The following is a 24,835-nucleotide window of genomic DNA, read 5'->3' as shown; positions in this document are numbered from 1 at the left end:
TATTCTCTGAACTGCAAACCCTAATGACACTAGTGTTCTGAATTCCATCTGCTACATTGTTGTTACTATGCCAAATTTAAAGTCACTACACATTCAGTGCAAAGGATGTCAACCTGCAGACAACCTCTTATCAGTTTCTGTCCAGAAAATCTGTAGGACAGTCACTTGGAATTCTCTGTGCAACTTTATGAAGAACTTTATTGTTTGGTCACCTCCTTGCGGCCATGGTTACCCTAGAAACTTTTGCCAGTATAGCACATGTCAGTTAAAGGTGTGATTTTTTTGTGTGTCTTTGACATTGATGTGCCTACAAAAGCCCTACTGTAGATGCAGTTATACTGGCATAAAAGTGCATTTGCTGATATATGCACTTTTATGCTGATACATGCACTAAACTAAGGAGGTTTTGGCAAAGCTTTTCTAGTGTAGACCGGACCTCTAACAAGAATTAACGCTTAGCCTCTCCTACTGCAAAATCTACTTATGAGGTGAGAGAGCCCTAGGTCTACCCTCCTCCATTCACCAATTTTATTTTTAGGATGCCTTTATTTTGTTTTCTCTTTATTGAGAAGTTCCTTGGTCTTCTTTATAATTAAAAATCAATTTTTAATTCTTGTCTTTTTAAAAAAGAAGTTGTTTCTGTTTATGGTGTATTTACTATATATCCCCTGCTACTTCCAGTGATATTTTCAATGTTCCAATATTGCTATTGTTTGGATGTTTATATTTACAGAGAAATATGGTGGAGTAATTCAGGCTCCAGGCTAGTCAAGGCTCTTAAAGTATTTCTCTTTGGAGAAAAAAATGCCTGTAACTGATTCACTGATCACCATGTGCCCACCTACCTCTCCTTCAAGCCAAAGGTTCCATACCCACTTCTTGTTGCATCTTTTTAAACAAAGATTCTATTTAGTTTGTATCGACCGTTTAGCTTTAAATGAACTGATGACAGCATGCAGTGTCCCTGGCTGAAGCTATTAGCTCAGAGATGAGCTATGGGACTTCCCTATCCAGTCTGTAGCACATTGGCCGAATAGCAATCTGCTACGGTTAGGTATTTTTGGAGCAAGACAATTAAAGGCCAGTAATTATTTCATCTTGATGTCTTAAATATCAAGCTCTAATGCAACATTGTTACTGCACATTTATTATTTAATTCAGGGGTTCTCAAACTGGGGGTTGGGACCCCCCAGTGGGTCATAAGATTATGACATGGGGGGTTGCGAGCTGTCAGCCTCCACTCCAAGCCCCGCTTTGCTGCCAGCATTTATAATGGTGTTAAATATATAAAAAAGTGTTTTTAATGTATAAGGGGGGTTGCACTCAGAGGCTTGGTATATGAAAGAAGTCACCAGTACAAAAGTCTGAGAATCCCTGGTTTAATTATTTGTATTGCAGTAGCATGCAGAGGCCCTACTGTGCATTCACTTTGCGCACACACACAATGAAGATAATTGCTGTCCCAAAGAGTTTACAATCTGTGTATATTCATATTTATGCATTTATTCATGTGGAGAGACTTGTAGCTTCCACATGCTTATCTGAAGGACATGGGCACAATTCCCCTTCAAATCACATGATTCAAGCAGGAGCCATGTGTGACAAACCACCATATAGCCACATTCTATGTAATGTTAAGTATTCTATTCAGGTAGAGGGCACCATCACGGTACTCCTTAAGTGTGTGTGTGCTAGCTGCCATTCATTGCTGCTGTCTCATTGTTAGGACTGGGGGGGTTAGGAAAGAGGAGAGGAGCTGGTGATAAAGTGTGAGTTACTTGTTGCAAAAGTTGCAGAAAAGAGGTAATCACCCTCCATCTGTCCATAAACTAACCATGATGAGTACTAAATTTGTACTAGGACAGGTCTAGTATCAGATCAGAAATACAAAACTATAGTTATGCAGCCCTCTTTCTAGTGGTTATGTATGAGAGGAAATTGTTTTATCATTTATAATTTATGACCCTAAAAAGGATTTTCAGACAATAGAATAGAAACAAGTACATTTGGTTAGCCCATTTGCCAAACTTTGGTGCTCTACCATCAATAATGTACAAGACGTGGTCAAATTTTACTCTCAGGTTCGCATGCATAACTTCCATTGAAGTCAAGGGTAGCTGCATGCATATATCTAAGGACATAATTAGTCAACAGTTACCTAGCTTTAACTTCCAGCTACTAATAAATTGCACAATCCTGTCCTTATGTAAGTATCATTAATTGCAGTAGTTTTTGCAAATATCCCAGAAGTGCAAAACTACATTAAATTCATGTAAATCATGACAAAGTTCCTCTCCTGGGCGATTTGTGTTTACCATATACTGAGAACCCACTATGATCTAATTCAGTGGTTCGCAACCTGTGGGGTTTCAATGGAGCCACCAGAGCTTGTGTTAGACTTGCTGGGGCCTGGGGCCGAAGCCTGAGCCCCACTGCCTGCAGTATAGAGACACCCTAAGTCTCACTGAAAGTCACTGTAGCTTCAGTCCTGGTGGCAGGGCTCAGGAACAGCCACCCCACTTGGGGCTGAAGCCTCTGGGCTTCCCCCCCACCCAGCCCAGGGTAATGGGGCTTGGCCAGGTTCAGGCTTCAGTCCCCCTTCCTCGGGTCGTGTCATAATTTTTGTTATCAGAAGGGGGTCGCAGTGCAATGAAGTTTGAGAACCCTGATCTAATTTATATATGTTCTACATTGTAATTCTATGCTAGTGAGTTTTAGTACTACATGCCAACATTTTCATCAAACCAGTGTTCCTCTGTGACAGGGACAGCCCATTTATGACAGCTTATCAGGCATAAGATTATGTTTATCTAGCAAAACAATCAGTAAATAAAACCAACAATGCATGTTCTAACACAAGCTGTGGCTACATCTTTCACAGAAAAGCCTGATTGGTTCAACAAGATGACAATGCAAAACATCTTACAGCATGGCATAGAACTGTTTGGAGATAAAAGGGCAGAATAGTGGGTTGACGCTGCTGAGTAGTTGCTTCTTCATATGCTGAAGGATTTGTATGACTTTAGGCTTGTTTAGCCTTCTGGATGGGGACTTTTCCCTATGCACGTAAATCTTTTTCTCTGCAGATCATGCACTGATTGTGTCTAAACTGCATACTTCTTTCAGCTGCTGTGGTGACCATCTCTGGGTAGTCCCCTCCCCTTGCATGGATGTGATTAGCGGTGTAGATTGAGGCATGGCTTTGGCAGTGAAGACATACCTGAAGGATATGGGTATGGATTTGAGTACATCCTGTATGCAGCTCTCAATATGCACAAGTCAGGCCTCCCTGTCTACAGTATTTTTAGTGGTGTGGTGTCCTACTGCCTCCTCGCTGCTGGAGTCTTTCCCTGGAAAGACTGACAGTGAGGAGGCATCAGGGAAAGGCTTCAATAGCTCCTCATGATTGGAGCCCTTCCCTACTGCAGGGGCTCACCAGCAAGAAAAAGCTCTAGCAGAAGGGAAACGTTCGGGATGGACGGGGGGGCGGGGGGGGAGGGAAGGAAGCTGCTGGAGCCTTTCCCTGCTTCCTAGCCTCTGCCAGAGGGTTTCACTGAAATTAGTAGCTACACAGCACAGCATGGACTCAGTGCACTTTTCACTGCAGCGTGTAGCTACCTGTATCCTATACTCAGCCAAAAGTGTTGTGAAGTGTAGACATAGCCTTAGACACTAAAATTTGTGAATCTGAGAGCATGATCAGAAAATTGTGTCCAAGACACGCAAATTAATTTTCCCTTTTCTTCAACACACCAGGAACATCATGAATGACAATACGTATATATATTCTTCTTAGTTACTTGCCCTTGGCTTAAATTTAAATTGTGGGCTCTTTAGGGAGGGAGTTATTTTTGTGTCTGTATGGTGCCTAGCATATTTGAGTACTCGGTGAATAAATATAGCTGCAGTAAGTATCTGAGCCTTAAATTCTTCCCCTCCTAACCACGGTTGCTAGTTTGATTGAACTTTTCATTGAACTCCATTAATATATAGCTAAGTGCTTGGCAAAATATTTGTTTTGAAAAAAAAATCTCACAATTTGCTTGTTTTTAAATTTGTGAAACTTTGATATTACTAAACTATTTAATGCAAAATTTTCTCCATCTCTTAAATTAGTGTATTATAAAATTCCTCACCTTTCTCCACTGATGTTCTTGCGAATACGGTACTGGACTAGGACTCAGGAGATCTGCTTATTGTTCCCAACTTTCCCAAAAGCTTGCCTCAGTTCCCTATCTATAAAATGGGGGACAATAATACCTCTGTACCTCACAGCGTATTGAAGATAAATTCATTAATGTTTGAGGCATTTAGCTACTACAGTGACAAGGACCATAGAAAAACCTGTCAATCTTGTTCTGATATTTTTGTGCATGAATCTTTCATGTCCACTATGTATAAGACAGAATTAAATCAGATTCAGATTTACATAACACAATCAACTAATTAAAACAATCTATAAAATTATATATTTGAAGTCAACTCTCTTAGGTACTACTCACCTCTTGAAATTGCAGTAAGATTATTTCTCTCAATGGACAAGACTTTTAAAGAAGGAAGGAGATCGTAAGTATGAATTTTTCTATGTTTATCAGTCCAGTGTGCAGGTTTATGTATATCCAGTGTGACTTAATGGATGGTATTACCATTGGGATTTAGAGTTTCTAAAAGTGGTCAATTTCTAAAGCTATTTAAAGATAGCTCAGAAATTAGGTTATTACTAAGATTCAGATATTTCATATTCCATTTTTCATCTCTCCAGTTAGACCAGAGTAAGGTAGTAATATTATTATAACTTAAATCAACTATTGTTACTGTTTGATATGTCTGTAGGGATAGATTTTTCCAATGAAAGAACAATTCATCGAGAACTTCCCATTCCACCAGCAGTCAGAACTGTAATAGATACCAACACAGGTCTGCTGTGATTTGGTCTCTGACAATCCGGTAAAATTCAGGCAAAGGACCACAACTATGACCTTCACATAAGGCTTTGCCATAATATCTAGAAATAAATATACAAAATTATAATAATTAAGGACCAAAGAGAAATCAGAAAAACCTTAAATGTTTCTTTAAATTAAAAAAACCCCTCACTGCCAGTTCATATTAAACATTCTATTTCATTAAGAAAGTCACAATTACTTTGAAAAATGCACATTTAGTCTGAAGTTGCTAAAAACTTATTTTCAATTTTTCTTACTTTTCTCACAGATGATGAGTCCATAGTGCAGCCACTCAGAAACTTGTGAACTACTAACATCAGAGACTTTTGAACTCCAATTTCCTTTACTGTACATACTTATCAGGGAGCAAAGTCTACCAGTCATAATCTGACACATACATGTGGAATGATTCTCATGTTTTTCGTTAATAAAATACTTGTATCATAAGTAAACCAACAACATATTTTAAACTAAATTTAGTACATACTGTACTTCCAAAACAATTTAAAGCAGAGTCTAGATTTTTAGAATTTATTTGTTTCACTTCAAAAACATATGGATTAAAAACTCAACACTCTGTTTTACATAATGAAACAACAATCAATACAAATGCTGAGAATAATTTTCTTCGAGAACAAGAGATTTTGGAAGTACATAACACTATTTTACACAGAGGCATGTAGTGTGTACTTCAATATTCCTAGAATCTCAAATGTATCTAGTAGTTAAATAAATACAGGAGCACACAAGAAATCTTCTACTTAAACAAAAACAACCAGAAAATATAAAAGGGATGCAGTTAGAAGTTAAACCACAAATATATGCACAACACAGGGTATATATGGCATCAATACTTTTTCAATATCTGTAAAGTTTATGGAAGGCAACGATTATTTTTGCTAATTTTAAATTACAAATGGACATTTTAAACAAATCCAAATACATAATTTAACACTATTACAGGTTTTGAGACAAGTTCTTTCAAAAGGAGTTTGCATTTAGTATCTCAGTGAGAACAACTCAACATCCAGGTTCTGTATGCAGTCATGTGGTCATACACATAACTAGCCAAAATTATCAATATTAACCGTATAATGGCCACAATGCGCCCATACAGATTTCATATATACCTTTGACAGAAAGTGCTGCTGAAAAATTTTTAAAATGAAACATCTATAAATTGAAGCCCACAAAGTATCAATCTGCCCTTAGTAATATGGAGTGAAAATACTTAAAAGCTTTTCATTTTGTTTCTTTGCCATGTTGAGCATACTGAGAACACACAAGTTCTATATACCAATACCTAACACAGCAAAGGAATTTATGTTTCAGGGAAATGTATATTTTAAAGAATATTAACAAGGATAACAAATATCCACTTCTGTAAAGCAATTTAAGCTCCATGAATGTAATGTGCTATGTGCAAAATGTTATCAACATTTATTCCATGTCTGAAGTGAGTGAGACAATTACTTTCACTATTATGTTTTTTTTTTTTAAACTAAACCCCTGGCGTAAAAATCATCTTGCTGTTGCCATCATTCATCCTAAAACCATCTCCTCCCTCCTGTTTGACACACTCAGTTGTTGCATCATGTTTAAACTAAGGCCCCAGTCCTGCAATCAGCTCCATGTAGGTACACTCCTGATTCGTGCAGAGTCCCACTGACATCAGCAGGGCCCAGTGCAGGAGTGTGATGGTCTTTTGTGACGTGCCTACCACACCTTTGGGCACTGTCAGTCAATAAAACTAGATTAGACTTTATTTATCTTTCCATAAGTCCCACATTCAGTGGGGAAGTTAATGTGTAACATTTGTAAGTCTATTAGTAATAGAAATTTATTGTCTAGTACAGCCTGTTAATAACCATGCACAGGAAATCACTTATATGGCCTCCATTATTAAGATCACTAGTGGCTATTAGAAAACAACACTACTTCTAACTAACGGTAACAAGTATAAGAGCCTTATAATTAGCAAGTTTATCTTCTACATTGGAATACATTATTCTCTCTCCAAAAACAGTTAAGAGGGTTTTAGTAAAAGTTGCCATCATTCTCAAAGTTCAAAGGTTTCATTAACACCCCAGTTCATCATGATACATAAGAACTTGCATAACTTTAACGCATGTATTCATTTTATTGATGTTAAATTTAGGCAGATGCTTCCATACAGTGCAGAACTGGGACCTAGATTACTGTCGTGTTTAGAACTAGAGAACATTTTAGAATTTAAATACCAGTTTACTTGGTAACAAATTTATATTTCTAGTCGTAAATAGCTACACTTTTTTTTTTATTTAAAAAAGTAATGGTCTCAATCACTATGACCTACAATAGCGTTGTTATGGTGTTTTGAATCCTCACCTGTAGAATACCATAGAATATCTTTTATTAAGATACCCAAGAAAAAACTGTGTTCCCCTAATATAGTAGAGGAAAGCTAATTTCAATACACCTTTGAAACACCTCACTTCAGCAACATAAATAAAATATATTATAAATACCTTATATAATTTAAAAATGTAGCATAACTAGGCTGGTACTTAGATATAATAACGCTGGGAGTTCAAGATATACTTCTGATAAATTCCAACTTTCAGAATTGCCAACTAAATATTTCAAACATGAAAAAAATGAATAATTCTGCTGAAACAATAAAACTAGTTAAAGAAAAAAACTAGTTAACTAATGCTGATGCATGGAAATATATTTCCACAATAATTCTGAATCTAGAGAATTTTTCTTTTTTTAAAAAACAGACATTGAAATGCATAACAGAAACAATTGAAAATTAAATAGGATTCTGCTGTAGGTGCTTTCATTCGGGACTGCATAGCATATAAATGTTTGGGGAAATGGTCAAAATGCAAGCTAGTATGATAAAGGATTTTCCCATACATCTACATCCATTGGCCTGCTATTGATACTGCTATTCTCAGTAGCAGAATTGATTCCATTCACAATTTTTTTTATAGCTACTTAATGGCTTTCTATTGCTTCCTAAAAGTTTAATTCCCCATTTCTTCTCTAAGCTTCTGGTTGAATAAAGTATGGCACATCCTTACAAAGAAGCAACTTATTCTCCTGAAGAAAAAAAATATATATCTTAACAGTTGGGCAGCAGCTGCCATCTTTACTGAGTCACATTATAGCTGTGCTCTGAAGCAAGAAAATGTATTATCCTTTGATTCCCATTAAGAATTTGTTACTTTTGTTTCTATCTATGTGAATAGTTATTGTTCAGCTTTCTGCATTAATTTTATATTTACTACTACATGATCATGTATTTGAATACATGCTACTTTGCTACCCTCCAAAAGAAATAAAAAATGGGTTTTCAAAGTAGAATACAAGCTTCTAAATATCAAAGCAGATACAGTACAATAACTGACTGTCCCAGTTCTGCCTAAAATATTGGGCACAGATTTTTCTTAATGTCTGAAGGAACAAATAAGTCAGCACATGCTTGTCTCTAATTAACTAAAAATAATCAAAAGAAAATTGTCAACAGTTCATATTAGAGTCTAACAGTCAATATGTATCAACTGCAAATAAAAACTGAATCTATTTGAATAAAGATTTCACTGCATTTATAGGGCTACAGTTTTGAAAGCTAGCCTCTGTTTTTGCATCCAAAGTGTAAGTATGGCTATTTGGAGATGGAGAAATGGTTACTTGGATGTCAGGTACAGATTGGTGCTACAAAGCAGTTATTTAGATGACTGACCTTTACTGCACTCTAAATAATTACTGGTGCAAAAATGAAGGTCTGGCTGAGGGTGGGCTGAAAATCAGCATATAACACATCTATATAAGAAGTCAGATTGCCTTTTGGCTCCGTCCAGTAGAGTTTATCTCTAAAGAACTGGAAAGATCCTTCCCAATTATTCCTTTGTGGTTGGTTTCCTGCTACTGCCACAAAGCTTGGCTCCAATGAAGCCATGCTGCCAGAGCATCCGTCTTACCACAGTTATCCCATAGTCCGCTTCTTAAAGAATGATCTGCACAACAAAAAAAGAGGCTCTATGGAACAAGTAACAGAGCTGCAAACTGCATTGCTTTTTCCAAGGAATCTCTGCAGAGCCAAAGGTGGAACAACGTGCATCCTCACAACTCTACACCTCACTCCATGCAGATTCCAGCAACTATAAACATTACAATAAACTGTTGTAAAAACAGAAAGAATTGGCATGCAATTGTTTTATACACACAAATGTAAAAACATAAATGAACTCTCATGACTGCTCTTGTCCCAGTACTTTGCGTTTAGTGTGTGGTTCCACAAGGGTTGATTGAGGTTTGACAACCCATGTTGCGGGTCTTTACTTCAACTCGGAATAGAGTTCCATCTGCACACATACAGAGCTTATAGCGCAGCCAGTCAATATTATTAAACTTTTCCCCATAAGAACTTGGCAGTCGAGATGTGCTGAGCATCACAGTTCCATTTAAGATAATGCTGTTTTCCTAATAAAAGAATAATTATACAATTTGTTACTTAACAGAAGTAGGATGTTTATTTCCAAAAGAATGTAAACCAACAGCTTATTTTCAAAGCTACCCTAAAGATAATAATAGGTTATTAATTTGGTTTACACCTAAAGTCTTTGCATAAGAACTTTATTTAAAAAAAATCAAGAATGAATGTAGTGCACATACATCTCAGTTCTGACCCGTCGCATACCTTGCTATTCCACTCATAGGCCAATACCGAGTACACTACTCATTCTGCAGTAGTTAGATGTGGATGCACAATACAATGAGCCCACCAAGCTTATCTTCACTTGTGAACCAGAACAAACTAGACTTTAAACATCAATCTTCTAAAAGCTACTATTTTTCCCTCTTCCCCACTTCACATCAAAAAGCATACACTATGAAATAATTACTAACTCAAAGTTTTTGAGTCACCATTTCAAAAGATAAATAATAAAATTATTACATTTGCTTTTATAATGCTACAAATTAATTGAACTGCTACTAAACTACATTTTTATACTGAACTTACAGATTTGAATCCATCCACAAAAATGAAGAAGCCTAATTTTTTTCTTCTTGGTTTTAACATGGAACTATTAGAAATAATTTTGTCAATTTAAAATACTTACTGCCTTTAGTTCCATATCACCACCCATGCGAAACTCAATGGTTTTGCCCATGATGAAAACACCTTCATTTCCACGAACAATGGCACGTCCGTCAACCTTTATATTTAGGTCACTGGTAGCATTGCTGGTAATCTTAAAAGGAAAAAAATATGCACGAAGAATGAAATAATGGTTAATACAGTTTTAAAAGTTCCATTTTTGCTTGTCTTTAGTAGTTTTGTTAAATTAGTTCCCTAAATAATAGCCACACTGCTAAAAATTTGAATACAACGCTGTCAATGCATGATGCTTATCCCTCTCCCTATGCCTTTAAAGTTTCTACAATTTTTTACTACTCTGAACAATCAGTCATGTCTAGAAACAAGGATTACCTATCCTGGAAAATGTGTCACATTAAAAAGTTAAACTTTTTAGACTGTCAGCTGACTTACACTTGCGTATCACTTGGTTAGGATTAAGTACAAGAATTTCAACCATTAATACTAGAGGTTGGGTTCCCAAACTTGGTTTACGGCTTGTTCAAGGTAAGCCCCTGGCAGGCTGTGAGATGCTTTGTTTACCAGAGCATCCGCAGGTACGGCCACTTGCAGCTCCAAGTGGCCGTGAATGGTGAACCATGGCCTCTGAGAGCTGCGAGTGGCCGTACCTGCAGACACTCTGGTAAACAAAGGATTTCATGGCCCACCGGGGGCTTACCCAGAACAAGCCATGAACCAAGTTTGGGAACCATTGTGCTAGAGAATTTAGAGGCACATCTAAGTAGTTTAGGTGCCAAATTTAATCTACCTTGTAAGTCTCTCTTATTCTGAAGAGTGATTATATAAAAATGATTCCTCCTTACCCATCAGATCTGTTCCCTGTGTGTATTCAGAGTTATAGCTGTTTACTGAGGTACAAAAATAAGTTAACTTTTTATTCCTGTTAGTTCTGCAGAGTAAATTCCACAGAGAGAGTGAGCTAGATTCTGTTCCTTCTTATAAAAGCAACAGAGAATCCTGTGGCACCTTATAGACTAACAGACGTTTTGGGGCATGAGCTTTCGTGGGTGAATACCCACTTCGTCAGATGCATGTAGTGGAAATTGCCAGGGGCAGGTATATATATACTAGCAAGCAAGCTAGAGATAACGAGGTTAGTTCAATCAGGGAGGATGAGGCCCTGTTCTAGCAGTTGAGGTGTGAAAACCAAGAGAGGAGAAACTGGTTCTGTAGTTGGCAAGCCATTCACAGTCTTTGTTCAATCCTGAGCTGATGGTGTCAAAGTTGCAGATGAATTGAAGCTCAGCAGTTCTTCTTTGAAGTCTGGTCCTGAGTTTTTTTGCTGCAAGATGGCCCACCTAAGGTCTGCTTAGTGTGGCCAGAGGTTGAATGCTCTCCTACAGGTTTTGTATATTGCCATTCCTAATTCTGATTTGTGCATTTATCCTTTTCCCTAGAGACTGTTCCAGTTTGGCCAATGTACATAGCAGAGGGGCATTGCTGGCATATGATGGCTATATTACATTGTGGACGTGCCAGGTGAATGAACCGGTGATGGTGTTCGGCTGGTGTAGATAGTGGGCAGAGTTGGCATCGAGGTCTGTGCATGAATGGTTCTTGAGCTAGAGTTACTATGGTGCGGTGTGCAGTTGCTGTGAGAATACGTTTCAGGTTGGCCGGTTGCCTTGGGCGAGGACTGGCCTGCCACCCAAGGCTGTGAAAGTTTGGGATCATTGTCAGGGATCATCACCCTGACATTATCATCATAGAGGAGGCTGATAAAGGATGCTGTTTGTCATCTCAGAACAGGTCTGACTACCAAAGGAGGCTGCAGGACAACTCTCCAATTACCAATTCTAAGGCCACTTCCCTCAGATCCCACTGAGGAATACACTAAGAAACTGCACCATCTACTCAGGACACTCCCTACACTAACACCGGAACAAATCAACATCCCTCACAGCCCGACCAGGGTTATCTATCTTACTACCCAAGATCCACAAACCGGAATCCTGGACGCCCCATCATCTCAGGCATTGGCACTCTACTGAAGACTGTCTGGATATGTGGACTTCTTACTCAGACCCTATGCACAGCACCCAGCTATCTCCGTGACACCACTATTTCCTGATGAAACTACAATGCATTGGTCATCTCCAGAAACACCATCCTAGGCACCATGGATGTAGACGCTCTCTTACAAACATCCCACACACAGATGGAATACACAGCTGTCAGGACAGATCCCTGATGATGATGCCACAGCAAACTGGTGCTGAGCTCTGTGCCTTTATAGCTCCACACAACATATTCAATCTGATAACATATATGTCTCCAGATCAGTGGCACTGCTATGGGCACCCGCATGGCCCACAATATGCCAATTTTTTTATGGTGACCTGAACACACGCTCCTCAGCTCTCGTCCACTACGCCCCTTCTCTACCTACGCTACATTGATATCTTCATCATCTGGACCCATGGGACGAGACTCTGGAAAATATTCCACACGATTTCAACAGCTTCCACCCCACATCACCTAGCCTGGACCCAATCTACACGGGAAGTCCACTTCCTAGACATCAGCGTGCAAATAAGTGATGGTCACATAACACCACCCTATATCGAAAACCTACTGACGCTATGCCTACCTTCATGCCTCCAGTTCCATCCCGGGCACATCACACGATCCATTTTCTATAGCAAGCACTGAGGTACAACCGCATCTGCTCTAACCCCGCAGACGAGACCAACACCTACAAAATCTCCACCAAGCATTCTCAAAATACAATACGCGCGACGAAATAAAGGAACAGATCAACAGAGCCAGACGTGTACCCAGAGCCACCTACTCGCAAGACAACCCAAGAAAGAAACCATAGGACTCCACTGGTCATCCATCAAGCCCCCAGCTAACCCCCCGCAACACATCATCGGGGTGTAACAACCTCCCGGACAATGATCCCACACTTCACACGCCTTGGGTGGAGGGCCAGTCCTCGCCACAGACAACCTGCCAACCTGAAACGTATTCTCACCAGCAACTGCACCACGCACCATAGTACTCTAGCTCAAAACCAATTCATGCAACAGACCTCGATGCCAACTCTGCCCACTATCTACACCAGCGACACCATCACAGGACCTACCAGATCCAGCCACACCATCACGGTTCATTCACCTGCACGTCTCCACCATGTAATATACGCCATCATTGCCAGCAACTGCCCCTCTGCTACTGTACAATCGGCCAAACTGGACAGTCTCTAGGGAAAGGATAATATGGAACACAAATCAGAAATTGGGAATGGCAATATACAAAACCTGTGGAGAGCACTTCACCTCCTGGCCACACTATAGCAGACCTTAAGGTGGCCATCCTGCCAGCAAAAAAACTTCAGGACCAGACTTCAAGAGAACTGCTGAGCTTCAGTTCATCTGCAAATTTGACACCATCAGCTCAGGACTGAACAAGACTGTGAATGGCTTGCCAACTACAGAACCAGTTTCTCCTCTCTGGTTTTCACACCTCAACTGCTAGAACAGGCCTCATCCTCCCTGACTGAACTAACCTCGTTATCTCTAGCTTGCTTGCTAGTATATATATACCTGCCCTGGAAATTTCCACTTACATGCATCTGACAAAAGTGGGTATTCACCCACGAAAGCTCACTCCCAAACGTCTGTTAGTCTATAGGTGCCACGGATTCTCTGCTGCTTTTACAGATCCAGACTAACATGGCTACCCCATCTGAACTTGTTCCTTCTGTCATCATCACAATTGTTCACTACATCTAAGTACACAAGCAGTTAGTTACCTGTGTAACCTACTGAAGGCAATGGGTTTGTCTTAATGTGGCCTGAATCTTACTACAGATGGTGATGTGCAAGAAAAAAACCTCAGAGCTTTATTTTCAGATCCCATGTTGAATTTGTAATGCTGGCACTTGGAAAACATACCTTTTTTACTAATAAATGAGGCACATTGATTGGAAGTCAAATGACAAACATGGAACCCAGCAATGCCATTTTGTTCATTTCAGTTTACCTGCACATAAAAAATTGTTTAATGTGCTGATCATTCATCTGATTATTACAAATATCGTCAAGGAAAGAAAGCAATATGTAAAGCAGGGGCGGGCAATCTTTTGGCCTGAGGGCCGATCGGTTTCGGAAATTGTTACGGAGGGGGCGGTTAAGGAGGGGTCGTGGCCGGCCCCCACCCCTATTCTACCCCCCCCCGGACTCCTGCCCTAATATGCCTCCCTATGGCTCTCTCTCTCTTATATCCCTTGCCCCATCCACACACCCCCAATCTCTGTTCCCTGACTGCCCCTTGAACCCCTGCTCCTGATTGCCTCCCGCCGCCCCATCCAACCCCACCCCTTCCTGTCTCCCAGGATGACTGCCCCCCCAGCCTCTCCATTCAACCCCCTGTTCCTTGCCCTCTGGCCACTTCCTATTATCTATCTACCCTGGCACCCCTTCTCCTCTCATAATCCCTCCCTCTAGATCCAACCCTCCCCCTGCTCCCTGAGCGCCCTTACGTGCTGCCTGGAGCACTTGGTGGGTGGTGCTACAGCTGTGCCACCCAGCTGGAGCGGGACATCGTTGTCCAGCCGCGCAGCACAGAGCACTGGGTCAGCCGGGCTTTGCAGCTGCGTTGCCCCGAAGCTTTGCACCCATTGCCCAGAGCATTGCACCAGTGGCGGAGCGAGCTGAGGCTGCGGGGGAGGGGGAACAGCCGGGGGGGCCGGGGCTATCTTCTGGCCAGGAGCCCCGCAGGAGGGTCCCTGGGCTGGAGATGGCCTGCGGGTCATAGTTTGCCACCTCTGAGATACAGAGTGTGTGTTGTGTGGGGGGGGGGTGTATTTTAAAGAACTGACTTTTTTAAAAAATCTGATTTCCACAACCTCTGAACAGTAATTATACAACAAACTATTTCTGGACCACTACTGTCAAAATCAATAATGCTGGTTGTTATTAAGGGTATAATTCCCAAATCTGACCTTGAGCGTCCAAAATGGGTACCTGCATGAATTCCTCTAAGCTTAATTACCAGTTTAGATCTGATATTGCCACCAATCAAAACTCTGAGTGTTGATAACTCTCGTCTCCCCAAACCTTCCCGGGAAGCCCCAAGACCAATCCCTGGATCTTAACACAGAGAAGTTAACTCTTCCCTCACTAGTGCACTCCTAGGCTTCCCCTCCTGGTTCCCCTAGAAGATCCTGTGCTTCAAACTCCATGAAACACACGAGCAGGTGTTTTCCTCCTCTTCCTAGAGGCAGTATAACACCGCTCTGTAATCTAACACAAAGAGATTCCCCCTCCCTTCGTTCCTTAGCCTAACAGAGGAAAAAAATCAATTAGGTCTAAAAGAAACTTTAATAAAAGAAAGGAAAAAGTAAAGAATTATCTCTGTAACTTCAAGATGTAAATATTACTGGGTCCTATAGCTTACAGACACCAGAAAGAAACTTTTCCCAGTACAATAAAATCACCATATTCCCAGCAACTACAAATATAAAAAGTTAACCAGCCAGATCCACAATTGCAAATAGAGTAAAACAAACAAAAAGCCTAAACCCCCTGTTTTTACTTACTATTTGAACAGAAACTTAGAGAGCCTGTAGTAATGTCTGGTCTTTCTCAGACCCCCGAGAGAAGAACACACAATGGACAAAGAACACACACAAAAGCTTCCCTCCACCCAGGTTTAAAAATATCTTGTCTCCTGATTGGTCTTCTGGTCAGCTGTTCCAGTTCCCTGCTTGTAACCCTTTACAGGTAGAAGAGACATTAACCCTTAACAATCTGTTTATGACACTGGTGTATAAACAAACAGGAAAACTCCAATGGCAAACAGAAAAATAAATTTGGGTATTCTGGTCTGAAATGTTAGGATGGTTAATTAAAGCTTAGTTTATGTTAACTTATTCTCTTACTTGCAACAGTGTACAACAAAAAGAACATAGTTACTACGACTTTTCTTCAGGATTTTACTGTTTATATTTTGCGACAGTTACTTCATGACAAAATACTTTTTTGGCTATACTTCTGTATTCACTTGAATATGACCAAGTTACAACACAAACTACATTCCTACTTTGCAATAACAAACAATTCCATAATCAGCCTTTATATAACAGAAGTGAGCTATTAAAATAGTTCATACCCTCTCCGTAGATGCCTTCTGTACATTCAAAATTTTCACTCCATTTGGCAAATGAAACTCATGAGTCTCATAGTCTGTGCTGAACAAAGTATTTTGTGTCCTTGGGTCAATAAATTCCATACCAATATCACTGGTAATGGAGGTTTTATCCTTTTCAACACTAAGTTTTGTTGTTCCTTGCTGAAATACAATCTGCAGAAACAAATAATTAGACTTATTTTAAAACATGACAAAAATGTTTCTACTATAGTTATGATTAATAATAATAACACAATTCCCCATATTGTTAACCAGTTATGTTCAACTCACGATGTAACTTACAGGCTGGTTATTTCCAGTGATAACCAAATCTTCATTACGCCTGCCTCCTACTGTACTTTTATATAATGGATGTATAACTCCCATGTCGGATACTTGTTTAAATCGCAGTAAGCCACTCTCATGAAACTCCATGCTGTCGCAACCATTGGGCCCAATACGAATCACAGCCCAGATGACAAGTGTGATCTAAAAGAGTAACACAAACAAAGTTTCACATTTATTGTAATACTACAGATGCAGGAAAAACAGAGTGGTCAAAATACTTTTTTTTTTAAAAGGAGTGTTTAATTAGTTATTACATTTGAAATAACTTCAAGCATACAAATTATTTAAGTGCTAGAGATTTTTACAATGAGTGTGTGAAAGGAAGTTTGTTTTAAAATATTTTCCTTTGCTTTACTATGTTTATCCTTTCTTTCCACTGAAAACACAGAAATGCAGTTAATCACAATATGTGGTTATTTGTAAACCATCTGAAATATGATCTAAAATAGTTTGTAAAATATTATAAAAACCTACATTCTCCTTACACTTGAACATTTTGAAATTAAGTAATGTGGGTGATGGCTTGAAATATCTTCCTGTTTGAGGCACTGCCTGTATCCTAAGCTAAATAAACTCAAGGGAAAAGGTGTTTGTTAACCCAGGACAGGACCCTTAGCAGAGGTGGCGGCTGAAATGCCTAAGGAGAAAATGAACCGATTATAAACTTTTTCAAACCAAGGCCAGATACAGAATGGGGATAACACCTGAACGTGCCCTTCGGTGGTTCAGAAACCAAAAATGGAAACCATACGTTAATTAAGAATAATTGTATTGAACGTTGCACTGGTAATACTTTGCAATGTTTGTCATGTGCAGCTCTGGGTGTGGGAATAACCAGAAGATTCCTGATCCTGATTAATATTGGGGGCATAGGTTCGGTTGTGGTAGTGATACATGTGGCCTCTTAGATGAGAGGAGGTAAAAATAAGATTTAGCATTTAAGCTCTTTGTGGAAGGAACTGTCTTTTTAATATCTGCAAAACATCTTGCAATGTTATGATGCTATTTTTAAAAACAACAGAGAACTTTGGGGAAAAAATGGAGAAAAAATCATTGGTCTGTTTAGTCATACTAAGAAAAAGAAAAAAAAAAGATTAGGGACTTCTTGCTAATAAGAAGCCCACAACAAAACACCTTGAAATAATATTTTTGAGACTAAAAATAAGCAGGAAATGTAGGAAAAAAATTTAAATAACCCCCCTTAATACATTTTAAGATTGTGCTTTCCAAAGTATTCTGATCTATGCTGGAGAAAGTTTATGTTTATTTAATACTCAATAAAAAGTAAAACAGGCATGCCCAAATATCACTTGCAGCCTAAGTATTATACTCACAATCAAATTGATGACAGCCAAAATAAAAAGGAGAACAATCACACAAATAGCCAAGTTGCCTTTCCTGCCTCGTAAGCCGGTTTTATGGAGACGATCTTCATCAATTGGGATATATCCAGCCTTAAAGTTACTGTTGTGTTCTTTATTAATGTTTCTCCGCTCCACAGCCTTCTCACGCATAGATTTCTTCACAGGGCCATTAGAACTTTGCTACAGCATGACAAAAAGCATGGATAAATGGTTATTTTGCAGGTAATCAAAATTTATAACAAAAGTAGAGTCTGAACCAGTGGAATATTTGTCTGCTATCCCAATGTTTAGTTTATCTATTTTTAAGTAACACCAATACAGAGGTACTTTAAAACCAATTATAAAGAATTTCTCGTTTTTTTATAACAGTATCAATCAGTGATGCTGTTGCAGTAACCAATTAAATTTCAGTTGTAAAGAATTTCATTATGTATTTACATTCTGGGACTGATACAAGATGTGCTCCTTATATCTAACTGGATTATTTACAGGCACTTAAACATTTATTTTTTAGTTCCCTGTGAACTACAGTGTGAGTCTCAGTGGGTTTACCTAAGAATGCAGAAGAGTAATGGTACAAGCCATAAAGCTATCTCACTGGTTGTCCCTAAGACAGAAATCCAAAAATATTTAAAAAAAAAAATGTAAAGGGACACCATCAATTTTAAAAAAATCACATTATTTGTTTACTAATTATATGTAACAAATAAGATTGCTCTAACTGAAAGAATACAGAAACATATCTTTCAGGATTTTTATTGTGTGCATTTGACAGTATTTTATGCATAGTCACTTTTCTCTGTTTCTGGGGGGTCTCACTTCAGGAAAAGGGAAGAGAAAAAACATAAAACCACAAAAAACTGGTAGGGAAACTCATGGGCATGTATAACTAAAAGTAGTTTTAACTTATTGCTTTGAACTGACTATATCTCAAGGTGACAGTATCACTTTCATTGATATTACTGGAGGGCAAATTAACAGGTAGGGAATGCTTTCATATAAAGTATTCCAGGGATAGAAAGTGGAAGGGTTATAAGACTCCCATATTCTGCACCTAAAAATTCTGTGCCAAAAAAATAAAAATTCTGCACACAATATTTTAAAATTCTGCAGATTGTGTTTGTCAAAATAACACTACATAATCATACCAGTTTCAATTATTTTGGTAATTTATTTCAAAATACTTGTCAGCAAGTATGTCTGTAACATTACAGACACACACACAAATTCCCCCAGGAGTAGACAGTTAAAGAAACCCCTATGACAACCCTGTTCCTGTCTCTCTGCCCCCTTCCCCACCCCCGTCCAGAGCCCAGCTGGGGGGGGTGTCAGATGCTCACAACCCCTCCCCTAGAGCCCAGCCACATTACCCAGCCAATACACTCCCTCCCCTCCAGAGCCCAGCCAGGGGGACCCCCAGCCCAGATACCTGCACCCTCTCCCCCGAGCCCAGCCGTGGACCTCTCCCTTGCCCAGATACCCACACCTCCCCCCCCGAGCTAAGCCATGGCTCCCCTAGCTCAGACACCTGCCCCCCTCCGCCCCAGAGCCCAGAGAACCAGAGGGAGAAACAGCCTGAAGCTTGGTCCCAGGTTTGCATGGTATCCTGTACACCACTGTCTCCTTCCCTTAGGGTGTGCTGGGAACCCTCTAGCTCTCTCTCCCTCCCACCAGCCGTGTCTTGTCTTGTGTGTGTGAGCTGGGCTCTGCTGGGTTCAGCACATTTCTGTGGGGGAAAGGAAATTCTGCGTGTACAATGTTAATTTGCGCAAAATTCTGCATTGCGCAGTGGCACAAAATTCTCCCAAGAGTAATGTTGCAAGACTGGGCACATAGTGACTTCTTTCTCTTTTCAGGCCACACCTAATGTTACTTCCATGGATGAGGAACCATGAGGGCATGTCTCTCTCCGCTCCCTCATCCCCTTTACCTCTCAGAGACAGATGACGACACTCCTTAGATCATTTAGCCTCCACTACTCTGAGCAAGAATTCAGATAACCAGACTGAAACTTAGCCTAAGTCATATTTAAACATGGTCAATCAACCACCACACTAGTACAATTTAAATAAAATGAAGCATATGATCACAATTCTATTTACAATAAACTACATTACATAGCTGTATACTGATTTATAAACTGTGAGACTGAAAGACATTTTACTCATATGTTGAGATGTTACAACAAATGTACATTTTATTAACAAAATTCAGACTGTGAATGGGAAAACCTTCTTTCCCTATTACATAGATATATAGACACCATTCCTATAGGTGAATCTGTATTCCAATGTACATTTTTAATGAGTATCTAAATTTCTGTCATTTACCCCTACCAACAGCTGGCACTATATATAACGAAGTTCTATTCTACCATGGCAAAAAGCTATTATTTTTCATGGCTGCACACATTGTGAATGGTCATCCTTAATTTTTCGAAGAAATTTAATGTGAGAGGCTTGATACAAAATGTAGTTCTTTCACTACATTTTAAATCAGTCTTGCCTGCATGGCCAGTGCAACCATTTAGGCGACGCAGGCGGTCGCCTAAGGCGCTGGCATTTGGGGGGTGCCATTTTCTTTGGCAGTGACCACGGCAGCCGAATCTTTGGCTGCCCCGGTCGCCTCCGGCATTTAGGTAGAGGGAGCTGGGGTAGGGGAGTGCAGGGAGAGCCGCCGGTAGCAAGTAAGGGGGGGGGGGGAACAGCACGCAGGGGAACTCCCCGCCCCAGCTCACCCCTGCCCCACCTCCTCCCCGAGCATGTCATGGCCGCTTCACTTCTCCCACCTCCCAGGCTTGCGGTGCCTACGCTGATTGGCACCGCAAGCCTGGGAGGCAGGAGAAGGGAAGCAGCCACGGCATGCTTGTGCTCATGCGCGGAGCAGGGGTGAGCTGGAGTGGGGCGGGGGGTGCCGCAAGGAGGGCGTCTCAGGGTGGAGCAAGGGAGCTGCCGTGGGGGGGGGGTCCCTCTGGGTGGAGGGGGGAGTTGCCATGGGGGGTGCGCCTCAGGATGGGGATGCGGGGGGGGGGGAACACAAGGTGGAAGTTTCGCCTAGGGCGCGAAACATCCTTGCATAGGCCCTGATTGCCTGAGCAAGTAGACGGGGACCTTAGAGAACTCAGTAACCCAACTGCACAATGATAATCAAAACTTTTCAAAGAATCAAGATCAATTAAAAATAGAAGTGAAAACTTAAAAATGTGTAGTCCTTTGAAGAATATTTTACTACAAACTGGAGTCCCTTTATAAAAAATCTTGTATTTCTAATATTTTTTAGAGGCATTTAAGCAAGGAGGTGAGGTGTGGGATGAGGTAGTGTTAAAAAACCTTCCAGACCGTTACACATAATAAAGAAGCAAAAATATCGTTAAAAAAAACAACCCAAACACTGCTGCCAACGGCAAGCATTCAAAAATCAAGAATCAGGTCCTATAAAATCATGAAATTTTAAAAACCTAATTATTTTTAAGCCAATCAATTTTTCATTATATTGTTTGTCTTCTGAGTTCAGGTTTCCAAGCTATTCTCTGAAACCATAAGGATTAGAAACTTACTTTAAAAAGAAAAAAAAAGATGAGATGCTCCAGAAATCAGAGGACTCCAGAAGCTTGGACTTTTAACAAAAAGCCCAAATATGGAAAGTTTGCTGTGTTGTGACCTTACTGATTCCAGTATATGAGAGAGAGGTCACCGTTTTCAAGACTGAAAGGCAAACTTGTCCCTTCCATCAGCAGGAAGATGGTCCAGAAAAAGATTTTACCTCACCCACCAGGGCCGGCTTTAGGAAGCGCGGGGCCCAATTCAAACATTTTCGGCGGGGCCCTGGCAGGGATGACTAAAAAAAAACAAAAAACCTTTCATTTCTTTCATGTATTATTTGCTTCCCATAACTATATAAATAATACAATTATATATTATGTACATTGCATCATATATGCAGTTGATTGCTTATTAATGACCGTCATTTCACATGTGTGGGTCCCTGCCACTCCCTGCGGGTGTGCACATGTGTGAGTCCCAGCTGCTCCCTGCCCCCTCATTGAAACAGATGTGCAGGGTTACTGCCCTGGGAACTGCAGGGCAGCAGTGGACATGAGGCTGGTTGGAAGCAGGGCAGGGGCTGACTGGAGGTAGGGTCTAGCTGCAGGCAGGGCAAGGGGTACAGGGCTGGCTGGAGACAGCGGGGTGTGGGGTGGGCTGGCTTCAGGCAGGGCCGCGGGGATGCAGCAGGGGTTGGGAGGGCTGGAGACAGAGGAGTGCGGAACTCTCTGGTTTCAGGCGGAGTGCAGCGGTTGGCTGGAGACAGGGCAGGGGGTTTGGGGCTGGGTGTGCAGGGCTGGTGCGGGCAGGGCTGTGGGGGGGGGCTGGCTGGCTTTGGGCAGGGCCACAGGGGTGAGTGGCAGGGGGTGGCTGGAGACAGGGCAGGGGGTTTGGCAGGGGCTGGCTGTGCGCACAGGGTGCAGAGCTGGCTACAGGCGGGGGGGGGGGGGGGCTGGTGCGGGCAGGGCAGGGGTGCAGCAGAGGCAGCTGGAGCCCCGGCCCTTTAAATAGCCCCACCTACACCCATACACCATGCCCTCCAGGTTGGCTTGGGGTTATTTAAAGGGCCTGGAGCTCCCCTGCTTCTACCCCACCCTGGACCTTTTAAATAGCCGGTGGGAGCCCTGGAGAATACATGGGGGGCTGCGGGGCTCCGGCGGCTATTTAAAGGACAGGGTGGCAGAGACAGTTGGAGCCCTGGCCTTTAAATAGCCCCCGGAGCCCCCTACCGCTATCCCAGGGCTTTGGGAGCTATTTAAAGGGCCCAGAGCTCCAGCCGGGAGAGTGATGCTGCAGGGCTTGCCGTGCTCCGGCCGGGGCTCCAGCCGGGACAGCAGGGCAACTTGCCATGCTCCGGCCTGGGCCGCAGGGCAGCTTGCCACACTCCAGCCGGGAGAGTAGGGTAGCAGGGCAGCTTTGCCGCGCTCCGGCCGGGGCTCCAGCCGGGGCTGCAGGGCAGCGTGTCACTCTCCGGTGCAGGGCTCCAGCCGGGAGAGCGGAGCTGTGGGGCTTGCCGTGCTCTGGCCAGAGCTCCAGTGGGGAGAGCAGGGCTGTGGGGCAGCCACGCTCCCGGCCGCGCTTTGGTCAGGGGAGCGGGCCATGGAAGACCCTGGAGCAGACCTCAGCTGGCAGTAAGGAAAAAAAAACTTTAAAAGAGGCCTAAGGTGTGGGCCCGATTCCAGGGAATCGGCTGAATCGGCCTAAAGCCGGCCCTGTCACCCACCCTCACAACTCTGAAACCGTTTCAGATCACCTTGAAAGGAAAAGGCAACTGTGAAAGAGTTTGCTTGCAATGAATCTCGTCATAAAACAGGCCTTCTGAATTTTTCTTTGATTTTAGTATTTGAGTAACTGAAAATCAATGTGCAAAGAAAAACACCCCTCCAGCCCCCACAACACAACCTCGCCACCACCCATTGATCAAATGCCAAGGGCAGCAACTTTAAATACAGACAACAGTCTCGGCGGCAATTAGCTTCTCCCCCCAGCAGGGAAGAGCCGCTTTTCGCTATCCCAGCCCTGGTTTTTAACACTCGGGGGAGGGGAGAGCACAGTGCAGACGGGTTTCGCCCCCAGCGCCGCGCCCACGGCTCTTTCAGGCCGCCCGGCCGCTCAGCGGTTGCTCTTCGGCTCCCGCAGGCGCGGGGCTGCGCCCGGCGCTCGGAACGCTGCGGCGAAGGCCGGGCTCGCACAGCGCACGGGCAGAGCAGCGGCTGGCTGGTGTCCGGCCTAGGGCAGGCTCCGGGCCAAGCTGCAGCGGCCTGGGGGGTGTTTATGCGGCTGGGATCCCCGCCAGCACAGACGGCCGGGCTGAGAGCTCGGCTCCCGGAGCAGCCACGGCTGGGGGCGGTGCCGGCACAGCCGCCTGGGAGGGGCTCGTCCACGACCGCTTTCCCGGGGGAACGGGCTCCGCTGGGGCTGTTGCGCCCATGGCGAGGGAACCGTGGAGGCAGCTGTCCCCCGCGCGCCCAGCGGTGTGGGGGCCGGGCACAGACCTGCTCCGAGGCGGCTGCTGCAGCTCCTGCTGCCGCCGCCATCTTCCTCTCCTGCCGCTGTGCTGTTCTTGTCCCGCCCAACGTGGGGAGACTAGACCCGCGCCAGCCGCCTGTCGCCGCTTCCTGTCCTGGGCTTGGCACCCGGCGCTGCTCGTGTCCGGCCTGAGCTCTAGGGGGCAGGGTCGGGAATTCACCCTGCCGCTCCCTCTGGGACTCCCAGAACAGCCCCCCGGGGTGACCCTGGCGGGGAGTGTGTGGATGAGTCTGGCACACACCCTGGCACCCCGAAATGCAGGCCCCCGGCCAGTGACAGGGAAGAAGCATGAGCTTGTGCTGAAGGGCATGTGGAGAGTGGGAGTCAGGAAGTGTGGGCCAAATTCTTTGGTCTGCCACAGACACTGGGTCACTTTCCATCTTTGAGTCTGAGTTCCCCATGAGTAACCAGCACCACAGATTGGAGATTTTCTGTGGCAGTGCTCAGTTGGGGCCTGTGTGTGCAGTAGTTGTTGTGTGGTGCCGTTGGCACCTCATGTAGCGCCTGCACCACCTAACCCATTTAGTTCCTTCAGCCGTCCTTGGCTGTAGACGGAGCTCAGTGGCAGTGCTGCCTCTTCCTTTTTTCTCTCTATAGAAATATTTAGATTAGTTGTAGTTTAGTAAGTCTAGTTTACTTAGTTAGATACTGTTCTTTCAAAAAAAATTAATTTTTATCTTCCCCACTCTTTCTCTGTTGGGAAACTTTTAACGGCTACGATGCCTGGCTTGCCTGGGTTTGTGTGATGTGACTCTTGCCGTGAGGCGATGCCTGTCTCTGACAGCCACTCATTGTGTGTCTGTTGTTTGGGGGCAGATTCAT

At 42.6% G+C, this 24,835-nt stretch overlaps 1 protein-coding gene across 2 annotated transcripts; it reads right to left on the bottom strand.

Moving 5' to 3' along the window:
- Window positions 1-5,463: 5,463 nt before the first annotated feature.
- Window positions 5,464-24,265, bottom strand: SGCB (sarcoglycan beta). 2 transcript variants are annotated; one of them, XM_032773232.2, is made up of 6 exons: window positions 23,980-24,265; window positions 17,913-18,122; window positions 16,534-16,719; window positions 16,213-16,404; window positions 10,058-10,189; window positions 5,464-9,416 (listed from the first exon to the last, which is right to left on the bottom strand). In XM_032773232.2, the coding sequence occupies exons 1-6, from the start codon at window positions 24,019-24,021 to the stop codon at window positions 9,216-9,218; spliced, it is 963 nt and encodes a 320-aa protein (XP_032629123.2). In that variant the 5' UTR covers window positions 24,022-24,265; the 3' UTR covers window positions 5,464-9,215. The 2 variants fall into 2 exon arrangements, with proteins under 2 accessions (XP_032629123.2, XP_032629124.2); XM_032773233.2 differs by having other exon boundaries at window positions 8,980-9,094; window positions 23,980-24,105.
- Between the last annotated feature and the right edge of the window lie 570 nt (window positions 24,266-24,835).

The sequence above is a fragment of the Chelonoidis abingdonii genome, chromosome 5 (genome assembly GCF_003597395.2).
Source record: "Chelonoidis abingdonii isolate Lonesome George chromosome 5, CheloAbing_2.0, whole genome shotgun sequence".
Lineage (NCBI taxonomy): Eukaryota > Metazoa > Chordata > Testudines > Testudinidae > Chelonoidis > Chelonoidis abingdonii.
This window is presented reverse-complemented; position numbering and strand designations above follow the sequence as displayed.

Excerpts from the sequence above, each read along its gene's own strand:
- SGCB (XM_032773232.2), bottom strand. The coding sequence starts at position 24,021 with ATGGCGGCGGCAGCAGGAGCTGCAGCAGCCGCCTCGGAGCAG. Across the intron at positions 16,720-17,912 it reads TGGCTGTCATCAATTTGATT|ATCACACTTGTCATCTGGGC; the intron begins GTGAGTATAATA and ends TTACTCTTTTAG. Across the intron at positions 9,417-10,057 it reads GTGATATGGAACTAAAGGCA|GAAAACAGCATTATCTTAAA; the intron begins GTAAGTATTTTA and ends TTCTTTTATTAG.